General features: G+C 44.8%; 1 protein-coding gene across 4 annotated transcripts; it reads right to left on the bottom strand.

The window, feature by feature from the left end:
* Positions 1-725: 725 nt before the first annotated feature.
* ZNF776 (zinc finger protein 776) lies at positions 726-12,681 on the bottom strand. Of its 4 annotated transcripts, none has more exons than XR_002724892.1 (4): positions 12,403-12,681; positions 7,889-8,015; positions 3,168-5,561; positions 726-1,984 (listed from the first exon to the last, which is right to left on the bottom strand). XR_002724892.1 is itself a non-coding variant. In XM_023184447.1 (4 exons), exons 1-4 carry the CDS (start codon positions 12,433-12,435, stop codon positions 1,805-1,807), a joined length of 429 nt encoding a protein of 142 aa, XP_023040215.1. In that variant the 5' UTR covers positions 12,436-12,681; the 3' UTR covers positions 726-1,804. The 4 variants fall into 4 exon arrangements, 3 of the variants coding, with proteins under 3 accessions (XP_023040215.1, XP_023040213.1, XP_023040214.1); XM_023184447.1 differs by having other exon boundaries at positions 5,473-5,561; XM_023184445.1 differs by having other exon boundaries at positions 726-5,561.
* Between the last annotated feature and the right edge of the window lie 954 nt (positions 12,682-13,635).

The following is a 13,635-nucleotide window of genomic DNA, read 5'->3' as shown; positions in this document are numbered from 1 at the left end:
GAGACACTGCCTGGCTACCACTGATGTTCATTCAAGGCCCAAGGGCTTGTCAGTAAGCTTATGGTGAGTGCTGCCAGGATTGGGACACTGTTCACGGCAGTAGGCTTTCCTCTGGCCATCCAAGAGCCAAGACCTGAAATTAGGGACCCTAAGAGCCTACTTGGTGCTCTACCCTACTGTGGTCAAACTGGTATCTAAGCTGTAAGACAAAGTCTTCTTCACCCTTCCCCTTTCTCAAGCAGGAGTCACTCCTGAAAGCCATCACAGCTGGGAATGTGCTGGGTCACACCCGAAGCCAGCATGTCTGAGTCTCACCAGTGGCACATGGTGAGTACTGCCTGTGTACTACTGCTGATTATTCAGGGCCCAATGACTCTTTAGTCAGCAGGTGATGGATCCTGCCAGGACTGGATCCTCCCTTTCAAAGAAGTGGGTTCTCTTCCAGCCCAGGGTATATCTACAAATGTCATTCAGAGCTAGGGCCTAGAATAGGGGCCTCAGCCTGGTGCCCTATCCTACTGTAGCTGAGCTGGTATCCAAGTTCCAAGATGAAGTCTTTATTCTTCCCTCTCCTCTCCTCAAGTGGAGGGAAGGAGTCACTCCTGGAGCTGTGAGCTGTGCTGCCTGGGGTTGGGAGAGGGGTATACCTTCACCTACCATGTGAGTTGGGCACAGCACACCAAGGCATTCACACAAGAGAAGTGAAGCATTATCTGTATGAAGAATTGCATTCAAATGTGTGTAACAAGCAGTTTTATTCCTAACAGACAACAACAAGAAGCAATAACATATCCATAAGCAGATGAATTCTTATAGTGATTTCCATAGCATGTCAAATTCTAAGATAAAAAGAATGAACTACTCATATATCATGATTGATGAATGTCAAAATATGCATCCCTGCTATGTGAAATAAAAATAATAATAAAGAAAAAATAAGAACATCAAAATAAATAGGACTCAGGAGAGTACTGAGGTATGCAGAGAGGAAACATGTTATATCAGTCATATAACATTCCAGAAAATTGACACTAATCTACTGTTAAGCAAATATTGTAATTCAGTGATTGGAGGATGGAGAGGCCAGAGAGAAAGATAGTTATTTATTTTTTAAGAGACAGGGTCTTATTATGGGACCCAGGCTAGTCTCAAACTCCTTACCTCAAGCAATACTTCCACCTTGGACTCCCAAGGTGTTGGGATGACAGGCATGAGTCACCATGCCCAGTCTTATAACAGCTTTAAAAATATAATTTGAAAGAACTGTTTTTAACATTATTTTTGACAAACAGGTTATGTGATTTTACATTGACTCTACTAACTCTCATCATGCCCTAAGGGGGGCAACTAGCCTGTGTGATACCAAATACTTATGAGCCAGGAAGATCATTTCCACCTAATTGGAATGCTGGCTGGTTGCAAAGGTCACATCACTGGACTCCCTATCCTCTTCCTCCTACTAATTCAGGGATGGCTTTTTGATAAGCAGCCCAGATAGGCTACAGAAGTCCACAAAACCTTTAGATTTACTCTGACAATGACCTAAGCTACACTAGATTCATAATTATGGAGGTCCTGAAAATTTCTATACCTGCTTGTCCATCACAGACATAGTGACTGAATCACTGTGGATGCCTTTTTTAAAAAAGTGTATCCCAACTATTCTGTTGCAGTCTGCTTCACTACCTAGAAATGCTAATTCTATAAAAATTATTTGTGGGCTGGGCATGGTGGCTCACACCTGTAATCCTAGTGCTTTCAAGGGCGTATGCTAGAGGATTACTTGAGGCCAGAAAGTTGAACATCAGTCAGGGTAAAATAGCAAAACCCTATCTCTATAAAAAATTCTTAAATTACCTGGGCTAATCTCAGGTACTCGGGAGGCTGAGGCAGGAGGATCACTTGAGCCCAGCAGTTTGAGGCCGCAGTGAGGTATGACCATGCCAGTGTATTCCAGCCTGAGTTTCAGAGTGACATCATGTCCCTAAAAAAATAAAAATTAAAGAATTATGATTTCTTCCTCCAGGCTTCTAATGTAGGACACTATCCTACAGAATTCTGGACTTCAGGACACATGAATGCACTGTAGGACTTGAGAAGAGATTTCCCTCACCAGTACTGAGCACAATGCAATATCCCTTATAAACAAGAGAATAATTTTGTGCTGTTCTCCGATGCACCAAAGTGTGTCACAAAAACTGTCCCTTACTCAGGTTAATTTATGAAAATACATATTGCAATATTTGGTCTAAAAATAAAGATCACAAAGCCCTGAAGTCTTTCTTTGGAGGCCTCAGGCAGCCATCCAAACTAGGCCACAAATGTAGAGCTATATTCTGCCTTCATACTGTCCCCTAAGAGTCACACAGTTTAGTAATCCCAACAAACTTTCATGGTACCAGATCCCTTCATGGTACCAGAACCATGTTGTATCTAAGCCACACAATGCAGTAAATATACAATTCACACAATACAGTCAACACAATTCCCAAGATTGAAGGAAGCTTAAATAAGGACTTCATCAAGGCAGAAACTAGAACAATGAGAGGCAACTTGTACTTGGTTGGGTTGGTGAGTTAGAGGCTAGAAAATTCCATCTTAAGAATCGTGAGAATCATGAGATTCCTAGGAAAGACAGCCCATCTTGTCAGGTAATCAGAAAAATTCTCTAGGCCAAGCTTGTCCAACCCGCAGCTTGTGGGCCACATGTATCTCAGGGCAGTTTTGAATGCAGCCCAACACAAATTTGTAAACTTTCTTAAAACATTATGAGGGTTTTTGTGTGATTTTCTTTTTTTTTAATTCATCAGCTATCATTAGTGTCAATGTATTTTATATGTGGCACAAGACAATTCTTCCAATGTGGACCAGGAAAGCCAAAAGATTGGACACTTCTGCTCTAGGCCAAAACTGAGTCAGGTCCATGACCCAACTCCTCATAGAGAAATGAGAGAGGAATGAGTACAGAGGCTACTCAAAAATCCCACTGCTGAATGGGAGACAACTTGAACTTTTTTTCTGGAATATGATGGAGTGCATGAGTGATGCACTGTAGTAGGTACCTGCCAAATGGTAGACGTGAAATGGCTTTTGCCAGAGACCTAAGAATGCAATAAATCTGGCAAGGACATATGCAGGATGAGAAATGCAATACAGCTTCAGTATACCTGGAATTTATGCAGCTATTGGACATATGACATTCAATATAGGTTGATGGCGTCCTCATAAGGGCTCTCTCCCACAGTTACACTGGACAAGAAGTAATATTCCCACACACCCATGTTATTTTTCTCCTGTCAACATTCTGGTATCCAATGAAAGAAGAGTGACGCCTTCGTCAAATTCTCTGCACTCAAAAGGCACTTCCACAGCAGGAGCTTGTCTGCATAATAAAGTTAGACATTTAGACAAAGAATGTGCCATATGTGTCACACCATAGAGCCTTGATCCAGTGTGAACTCTGATCTTGAAGGAGCACAGAGGTTTGACTAATCAATTTTCCAAATTTATTTCACTGAGAAGGGCTTTCTCTACTGTGAACTTGCAGGGCAGAGCTTCTGGTAAATGTCTTTCCACATTTGCTACACTGTTGAGGCCTTTCTCTAGTATGAACTCTCCTGTGTTTAATGAGACCAGAGTTTTCCCACAAAGGATTTTCTACTCACTGCTCTCATAAGGCTTTGTCCAGTGTGAATTCTTATGAACATGAAGCGCAGAGCTGTATGGAAATAATTTCTCACATTCATTATACATGTATATGGCCTTTCTCCACTGTAAATTCTCGGATGAGTAGTAATGCAGCTTGTCTGGCTAAATAATTTCACAAATTCCTTACAGTCATATGGCCTTTCTCAACTGTGAACTCAGTAGTGTTCAGTGAGGTAGGACTTCTTGTTAAGTAATTTCCCAAATTCCCCATAACTATAGAGTCTTTCTCCAGTGTGACCCCTCTGGTATTTAGTGAGGCAAAACTTCTATGTACAGGATTTCATACATTCTCTACACTCACAAAGCCTTTCCCCAATGTGATCTTGCTATTGTTGAATGAGGTCAACCTTTTGGTTAGATGATTTTGCACATTCTCCACACTCATAAGCGCTTTCCAGTGTGATCTCACGAATGTTGAATGAGGGTGCCCTTTTAACCAACAGATTTGCCAAATTTTCAACATTCAGGATGTCTTTCTCCTGTGTGAACTCGTTGATGTTTAATGAGGTTTCCCTTCTGACGAAAACACTTTCCACATTCTCCACACTCATGTGGCCTTTCTCCAGAGTGAATTTGCTGATGTCGAATGAGACTGCCCTTTTGATGAAAACATTTCCCACATTCTCCACACTCATGTGGCCTTTCTCCAGAGTGGATCTGCTGATGTTGAATGAGACTGCCCTTTTGATGAAAACATTTCCCACATTCTCTACACTCGTATGGCCTTTCTCCGGTGTGAACTCTCTGGTGTTCAGTGAGGTGTGACTTGTACCTAAATGACTTCCGACATTCTTTACACTCATAGGGTCTTTCTCCAGTGTGAACTCTCTGGTGTTCCTTTAGGTGGGAGTTGCTCCTAAATAACTTCCCACATGCCGTACACTCAAAAGGCCTTTCTCCAGTGTGAACTCGCTGATGCTGAATGAGGTTGCACTTGTGATTAAATGATTTCCCACATTCTCCACACTGATAAGGTCTTTCTCCAGTGTGAACTCGCTGGTGGTGAACAAGGCTGCGCTTATGGCTAAAAGATTTCCCACATTCATTACATTCATAAGGTCTTTCTCCAGTGTGAACTCGCTGATGGTCAACAAGACTGTGCTTATGACTAAAAGATTTATCACATTCTCCACACTCATAAGGTCTTTCTCCAGTGTGAACTCTCTGGTGTTCAATGAGGTGGGCCTTATACCAAAATGATTCATCACATTGTCCACACTGATAAGGTCTTTTTCCAGTGTGAACTCCCTGGTGATTATTGAAACTATTACTTTTGCTAGTGAATTTCCCAGAATCACTGCATACATAAGGTCCTTCTCTAGGGAGAAGTCTCTGGTGAAGGACAAGTGAGTGTTTGTTGCTGAAGGGTATTGTGGACTCTCCACAGATGTAATGAGTTTTTCCACCCTGAAGGGGTATCCCATGCTTAATTTCAAAGTTTGACTTCCCTGAAGTGTAAATGTCCTCTTGTTGGAGTAATCTCAAGCTGGACAAAAAGTCTTTCCCAACCTCATGAAAGATAAATGGCTCATGTGACACATGGAATTTATAGTTCTTTACAAACGATGTTCCCTTGGCATTGCTTCTATACGATTTCTCTCCAACGTGCTGCTTCTGGTCTTGATGATGGTTTGCATCGTCATCCAATGTTTTTTGACATGCCCCAAACCCATTCAATTTCTGATTGTGTTGTGTTCCCTGGTGTAAGATATCTCCCAGGAGAGGGCCACACATTCCCCAAAGGTGGACCTTCTTGGTGCATACACTTGTCCAATGTGTCCTGAGTGGGGACTCTTGTTGTATAGAAAGGGTCTGCTTAGAAGGTATCTTGTCTTTTGCTCCATACCAACAACCTAAAAGAAATAAAATGCTGGTAAAATGCAAGGTACTTCTGAAGGGAAGTATTACTAAGCCATACCTGATCAATGGCTGCTTTGTTGTACTTATATTTACTTGGGCCTACACACATCCTTTTATATAGCATCCACATGCTTTATGAAGGTCCTTTAGATGTTTTCACAGGAAGGAATTGTAGACCCTGCCTCTACTTCCTGTAGTGCATGTATTGTTGGCTCCTTCACATCACGTGGCCCCCTCCATTCTGTAACCATTCTAACCCAGTAACTGGAAGACTTATTTTCAACTTAAAGGCAACAATCTGTTTCTGCAATTATTTCCATGGAGTAATACCTCTGTTAGATATACCTGTTTGTGTGTCACATGAAAATATGAGTACAACAAAGCAGCTGTTGGTCAGGTATGGCTTAGCAATATGAACACACTTCCTAATACAAGACTGATAAGCCAGTATTGGAGTCCGCTGCAGATGGAAATGTGAGAAAAATGGGTGACAGGTGGGATCCAGAGATGTGAAGATTAGTCCTGGGCTGGCTTCAGAGTAGAAGTGACAGGGTATAGAACGGTGAAGTCTGAAACTCTCAAGAATGGGGAAGACAGAAACAGCATATAGCTAGTCATGTTGCTAGGTAAATACTTGTGAAATCGGAGAGCTTCTAGTATGACTTTCCTAAATCCCTAATGTTATATCTTACTCTAGGGTGTTATTCCTTAGAGGTGGCCTCCCTCTGGGCCCATCATGAGTCTGGGTTTAGCTGCAACTTCTGCATCACTGAGAACTCTCAGTCCCACTGCAAAGATACACATGGAATTTACATGGGAAATGGATGACATAAAGAATAAGAGAAAGACAAGAGAAAAGAACAGCCAATAGTTCAGAAAAAATCAGCACATCATAGCCCATAGGAAAGAAAACTAAATATTACAAAGAGAATTTTTGGCCAGGTGCAGTGGCTCATACCTATAATCTCAGCACCTGGGGAGGCCAAACTGGGAGGACTGCTTGACCCTAGGAGTTCAAGACCAACCTGGGTAACATAATGAGACACCATCTCTACAAAACAAACAAAACGAGGCCAGGTGCGGTGGCTCATGCCTGTAATCCCAGCACTTTGGGAGCCCGAGGCAAGCGGATCACGAGGTCAGGAGATCGAGACCATCCTGGCTAACATGGTGAAACCCCATCTCTACTAAAAATACAAAAAACTTAGGTGGACGTGGCAGCGTGCGCCTGTAGTCCCAGCTGCTGGGGAGGCTGAGACAGGAGAATGGCGTGAACTCGGGAAGAAGCAGAGGTTGCAGTGAGCCAAGATCGCACCACTGCACTCCAGCCTGGGTGACAGAGCAAGACTCCATCCCCAAAACAAAACAAAACAAAACAAAAAATGAACAAAAATTAGTTGGGCAGGGTGGCATGCTCCTGTAGTCCCAGCTACTTAGGAGTCAGGTGGAAGGATTACTTAAGCCCAGAAGGTTGAGAATGAAGTGAGCCATGATTGCATCAGTAGATTGCAGCCTGGATGACAATGAAACCCTGTCTGGAAAAAAACAAAAAAAACAAAAAAAATGGTCAGGGCACACTGGCTCATGCTTGTAATCCTGGCACTTTGGGAGAATGAGGTGGGAGGATCAAGTGAGGTCAACAGTCAGAGAGCAGTCTGGGCAATACAGCCAGACCTCATCTCTGTTAAAAATAAAAATAAAAATTAGTGGATGTGCTGGCAGAAGCCTCTAGTCCCAGTTACTCCAGAGGCTGAGGAGGGAGGATTGCTTGAGCCTGGGAGATTGACGCTACAGTGAGCTATGATCGTACTACTGCACTCCAGCCTGGGTGATAGAGTAAGACTGTCTCTGAAAACAAAACAGAACAGAGGAAAATAAACAAGATAATTTATAAGGAGGGTCTTGCAAGAACAGCCTATGGTGCAAGTAAGTATTGAGAACATCAATGATGGAAGGAATTCCTAGCACAGGCAGTCATGAATAAATGTCACCTAGAGCAAGGAAGCAGAACCTGAGCACACCAGTCTCGGATCCGGAAAAATTACTCAACAGCCAGAGGGCAGGCAAGGTGGGATGCATTATGGTGCATGTAAAGCTCCTTCTCTGGGAGCTTGCAGCAAAGCAGGTGTTGGGGCTGCTCAAGGAGAAGAGAGGGCAGTGCACACACCTCAGTCCTACCTACTACAGAACCTACCCAGGGAACTAAGAGAGGAACCTGTGCTCAGGCTCCTGAAGTGAGGAAAACAGTCTTGCCATGGGGAAAAAGATGGGGACGAGCAGACACTAGCTGAGGTCACAGAAAAGAGTGTGAGTGCCTTACCTAGAGAAGATATAAGTGCCAGGTTCTCCAGCATCACGTCATGATAAAGGCATCTCTGAGCCTCACTAAGGAGACTCCATTCCTCCTGGGAAAAGTTCACAGCCACATCTTCAAAGGTCACAGTGCCCTGCCATGATGATGATAGATGAAACCACAAACACTCCATATGCTCATCCCCTTATCCACCTTTGCCCTTCCTCCTCCCAAGGTCCTAAACTACAAGGAGAAGCTAGGCCCACTGGTGTCACTATCTTCTCATGGGCTCACATGGCCATGGTGTACAGCCATCAGCTGTACACCCAAGAAGTGGGGGAACCAATAGGTTTCTATGTTTTGGTGCTGACATAAAGCAGTCCATACCTTCTGAGAGCCAATGCCCCTGCTAGAGATGAAGTCATGTAAATCCCAATGAAGCAACCTCCGTCTATCAGACATACTCCTTCTCTAAATACACATCATTCCTTTTTTTCTTGTGTTTTTTTTTTTAAGCATCCTCCGTCTATCAGACATACTCCTTCTCTAAATACACATCATTCCTTTTTTTCTTGTTTTTTTTTTTTTTTTGAGATAGTGTTTCACTCCCGTTGCCCAAGCTGGAGTGCAATGATGTGATCTCAGCTCACTACAACCTCTGTCTCCTGGGCTCGAGTAATTCTCTGGCCTTAGCCTCCCGAGTAGATGGGACTACAGGTGCAAGTCACCGTGCCTGGATAATTTTTTTTTTTTTTTTTTTTTGGTAGAGAGAAGGTTTCACCATGTTGCCCAGGTTGGTCTCAAAATCCTAAGCTCAAGTGATTCACCCATCTCAGCCTCCCAATGTGCTGGGATTACAGGCATGAGCCACTGTGCTAGGCCAAAATACATATCATTCTTTAGATTGCACAGATACATGCCCGTGGCCACCCCCACCAAACTACCTCCCACATTGGCCTCTGCCTCCGCACAAGTTAAAGTATGTTTATATCCTCTTCTTCCTTCTACCAGTAAGGGTAGGATTTTCACCTTACAGTTATATTAATGATCAAACACATGACATCAAACACTAGACAGGTGCTATAAATATGTTTACAAATCAAATACACTCAAAGTCTAGAGGAGGACATCCTTCACCATGGAGGACCACACAGGGGTTGCACTATGGATAAGAGTGCATGACCAGAAATTATGGTATGCAAGCTTTTAAAATGAAGAGGGTGTGATGACCCCTGAATCCCCTGGAAGGATGCAACTGGCTTGTTTGAGTAACACTGTGGGTAAGTATAAAATTGAAACTCACTACAAAGTATAAGAACCAGGAATTCTGCCTGGTCTCCCTAATAAGAGGATTATTAGGCCATGTTGATTATTATCTATAAGAGCCTAGTGGGAAGGGAATTGGCTCTCAGGTCATTTCAGGTCATACCAATATTACTAGATGTCAAGGTGGCACATCACACCGGGCCTCCATTTTTGGCTTTACACCACAATATGGCTGACAGCATCAAGTATGCTTCACATATTCAAACAGGATCCAATAATAACACAAAATGACCATTGTTCCCATTAGCAGTGGTAGTCCCTAATAATTCTATGAATGCCTCCTTGCATTACTCCACAGCCGCACAAAACGACATGTAACTTCAGATATCCGTGGTCTTATTCCACTTCTGTGCTACAATGGCTTACCCCTCAGCAACACGGACCAACTTCCATTCACCTAATACCATTGCCATTTAAAGACCAGTCCTGGCTGGGCGTGCTGGCTCACGCCTGCAATCCTAGCACTTTGGGAGGCTGAGGTGGGTGGATCACCTGAGGTCAGGAATTCGAGACCAGCCTGGCCAACATGGTGAAACGCCGTCTCCACTTAAAACACAAAAAATTAGCTGGGTGTGGTGGTACGCACCTGTAATCCCAGCTACTCGGGAGGCAGGAGAATCACTTGAGCCCGGGAGGCGGATGTTCAGTGAGCCGAGATCGTGTCACTGCACTCCAGCTTGGGGAACAAGAGTGAGACTTCATCTCAAAAAAACAAAAAACAACAACAAAAAAAAAACAGTCCTGGACAGGCACGGTGGCTCACTCCTGTAATCCTAGCACTTTGGGAGGCCAAGGCGGGTGGATCATGAGGTCAGGAGTTTGAGACCAGCCTGGCCAATATGGTGAAATCCTGTCTCTACTAAAAATACAAAAAAAAATTAGCGGGACATGGTGGCATGCGCCCGTATTCTCAGCTACCGGGAGACTGAGGCAGGAGAATCACTTGAACCTGGGAGGTGGAAGTTGTAGTGAGCCGAGATTGCGCCACTATACACCAGCCCGGGTGACAAAGCCTTCCCCCCACCAACAAAAAAAAAAAAAAAAAAAAAGGTCCTGTTTTTAATCCATTTAAGGCCCAGGACCTACTGTCACAGATGACCACATTTCTCCCTGAGCATATTCAGCACGCGTAATGAAACCCCCTACACACTACCAAAGTCATCTCAAATCTTGATTGCAGAGTGGTGAATAAGCACCACTGTGGCCTAAGTGTCATCTTCCCTCAATTTGACTATACTTCTGCATGTATCTATTTCATGTCTATTCTCTCCTTCAAAGTCTATGTCCCCTGTCAAATCATGCTGACAGGTATACCCTACCATCACGGTCACTTACCTACCTCTCCAGTGTTTAGGAAGCCCAATAACATTACCCAGGGACCCTAGCAACAGATGCAGTCCTCATCTTTCAACCACTGCTTTCTGGTCCCCTAAAAGATTTACCACCAGAATCTGAAGTGTGCTCTCCTTAATGTGACCCATGGCTCACTCACTATAGCATACACATTAGCTACCATATATTAGATGTCTCCAGTGTCAGTCTCTTCCCAGATACCCCAACCTGCATGTCCATACCCATTTGATGCCACACTTATTCGTCTCTGACTTTTCACATGGCCAAAATAGTCATCTTGATATCTGCATAATATTCTAATTATGTTTACTACCAACATGCTCATCTCAGCTGATGCAGCTTCCACAGCTACAGCTGCTGCTAAGACCAAAAACCTTGCGCTCCTGGTTGCTCTCTTCATGCCCTTTCTTTGCATATTAGGAAACCTAGATGCTTGTTACAAAATATCAACTTTGAATCCAGCCACATCTCCTTAGCCATGAATCTTAGTCTGTTAATCCTCACTTGGATTATGGCAAAAGCCTCAACTCTCATCTTATTTCCTCCTCTCTCAATCTCACAGTCTGTTCACTGTAAAGCCAGAGGAGACTACAGCCAGATGAAATTGTGGCAACAACACCTCTTCCCTCTGGTCAGTTTCACCTCTAAGCATTTCACATCCTGGTACTAACTCCTGGGTTAACCTCCCAAGTATGTTTATACTGGTTGACAGAAATGGGAACAGCACCATATATCCTGTGCCACAGACTTAGGATCCCGAGTTTAAGTTTCCTCCAGGGTTCCCAGATCAAAAAACTAAAAAAAAAAAAAGGGCACCTAAGAGTCCCAGGACATCCCAATCTAAAGAGTATGTGGATAGGAGATAGGGCCAGTGAGGGAATAACACCAATTTCCCTGTGGAGGTTCTGCGAGTGCTTCTGCAGCCAGGAATTCCCATGAGGAGAGGTACCAGCTACAAGAATGTGTCCCTGATGAGCTTTGATAAGCTCTGGCCTCCCTGAACCCTTTCTTGGCCCTGTAACCAGGTAAACGCGGGTTGGTTGGCTGAACTGAGCGCCTCAATACAAAATGTCATCTCTTAGCACCTATGTGATCTATAGAGGTTGAACAAGAATTCAACCTCCCAGGGCCCGAAAGTCATCCCCTGTGTTTTTTTTTTTTTTGAGACGGAGTCTCCCTCGGTCGCCCAGGCTGGAGTGCAGTGGCGCGACCTCGGCTCGCTGCAAGCTCCACCTCCCGGGTTCACGCCACTCTCCTGCCTCAGCCTCCGAGTAGCTGGGACTACAGGCGCCCGCCACCTCGCCAGACTAATTTTTTGTGTTTTCAGTAGAGACGGGGTTTCACCGTGTTAGCCAGGATGGTCTCGATCTCCTGACTTCGTGATCCGCCTGCCTCGGCCTCCCAACGTGCTTGGACTACAGGCGTGAGCCACCGCGCCCGGCCTCTGTGTTCTTTTTTTTTGGCTGGACTTTGGGCAACCTTTAAAGCCTAGACTTGTATCTTGCCCTTCCTTTGCTGGAAGCTGTCCATGGCTTCTAGTGTTCTCAGGGTGAATACACAGTCCCCAGCCTGCTCTTCGAGGAGGAGCTCTGCCTCATACTTTGCTCCCGACAGGTGCCTGTGGACCCTAGGTTCGACCCTCTCGGCCCAGTTCATCTTCAGGCCTTTGCCTGCCCCGGTCCCTGTGCCTGTCGCTCTCCTCAGCGCATCCCGCGGGTGTTTAAAACGGGGGCCCATCACGCGAGCGCCTGTGTCCCGACGCCGGGTTCAGGCTGTAGAGCCTTGGGCAGGCGCCGCTTCCTCTCTGCTTTTGGACTTAGGTAAACATGAGGTGACCTGAAGGCACGGAAGACGCCAGTTACCTGAGCCGTGGGCCTCAGCGCGGCCGCCGCCATCCGACTGGGTGGGGAAGGCGGGTTGAAAGCAGAGGGCGAGCAGGGCAGGTACCCGGGCACGATGGTCCCGATCCCGGCCTTGGCGCGGGTCACGCCTAGCGCCTTTAAGGAACGACAGACCAGCCTCTGTGCAGTCGGGACAACCTCTCCTCTCCACCTTCCACACGCCCCAGCGCTCCGCGGTCTTTCACGGGAAAATACATCCAACACCAATCAAAATGGCCGCTAGTAGAGGATGCTGGAAGTCCCACCTTTATGTTGTTTCCGCGGAAACGCCTTTATTTTGCGCATTCATTGGCTCTGACGCGCTGTCATTCGACGCAGAGATTTCTGGGTTATGTAGTTTCCTCAGGTTCCAAGACGGTTCCCAGGCGGTAAAGGCGCTTCTCAGAGGCTCTTGATTGCACAGAGCGGTGAATAAGCACCACTCTGGCTTAAGTGCCATCTTCCCTCAATTTGACTATACTTCCGCATGTGTCTATTTCATGTCTATTCTCTCCTTGAAAGTCTATGTCCCCTGTCAAACTATGCTGTCAGGTATACCCTACCATCATGTTCACTTACTTGCAGGAAAGGCCCAGCTCCACCTCAGCGGTCTGTCCTTAAAGTGCGCGTCCTTCTGGGGTAGAGGATAGTCTCACCTAGCCTTAGAACCCATATTGAGATTTTTGGAGATTAGTGTCTGTAACTGATCGCTCAAGTTTTTGAAAAAATATTATTTTAGATTTTGGGGAACTCGAGCTCTCCCATACTAAACTTATTATTTAGGGTGCCTCCAAAGACTAAAAATCCAAATTATCATAATGTTTTGAACAGTCTTTCAGTCGCAAAATCCCTGCACTGGGAGCAGAGGCTGATAAACATTACTGTTATAAATTCACATGAATGCACTCTGAGGCATTAGAGTCAGTTTCTCAGTCTGTCAGGGACAAGAGAGAACTAATCCAGATAGGACAAGACAAGGAAGATAGAGGAGAAATGTTGTGTTGCCTAAAGTAGGAATAACATGCTGAATCTGTCTGTGATTCCCACAGAAAACAACTCTCCTGCCTATAAAATCAATCATAGTATCCAGTACCTTGAGCAACACTTTTATCTACTTAGTATCCCTTGCTTGAGATTCTAACTTACATTCAGTTAATTCTGGAATAATTTATCTAAGATTTATCAATCTTACAAGAAGACCAATGAAAGAAATGC

Source organism: Piliocolobus tephrosceles, chromosome 21, assembly GCF_002776525.5.
Source record: "Piliocolobus tephrosceles isolate RC106 chromosome 21, ASM277652v3, whole genome shotgun sequence".
Taxonomy (NCBI): Eukaryota; Metazoa; Chordata; class Mammalia; order Primates; family Cercopithecidae; genus Piliocolobus; species Piliocolobus tephrosceles.
This window is presented reverse-complemented; position numbering and strand designations above follow the sequence as displayed.

Coding starts and splice junctions, on each gene's coding strand:
- ZNF776 (XM_023184445.1), bottom strand. CDS start 12,435: ATGGCGGCGGCCGCGCTGAGGCCCACGGCTCAG. Junction 8,016..12,402: donor CGCTGAGGCCCACGGCTCAG/GTAACTGGCGTC, acceptor TCATCATGGCAG/GGCACTGTGACCTTTGAAGA. Junction 5,562..7,888: donor GGCACTTATATCTTCTCTAG/GTAAGGCACTCA, acceptor TATTTCTTTTAG/GTTGTTGGTATGGAGCAAAA.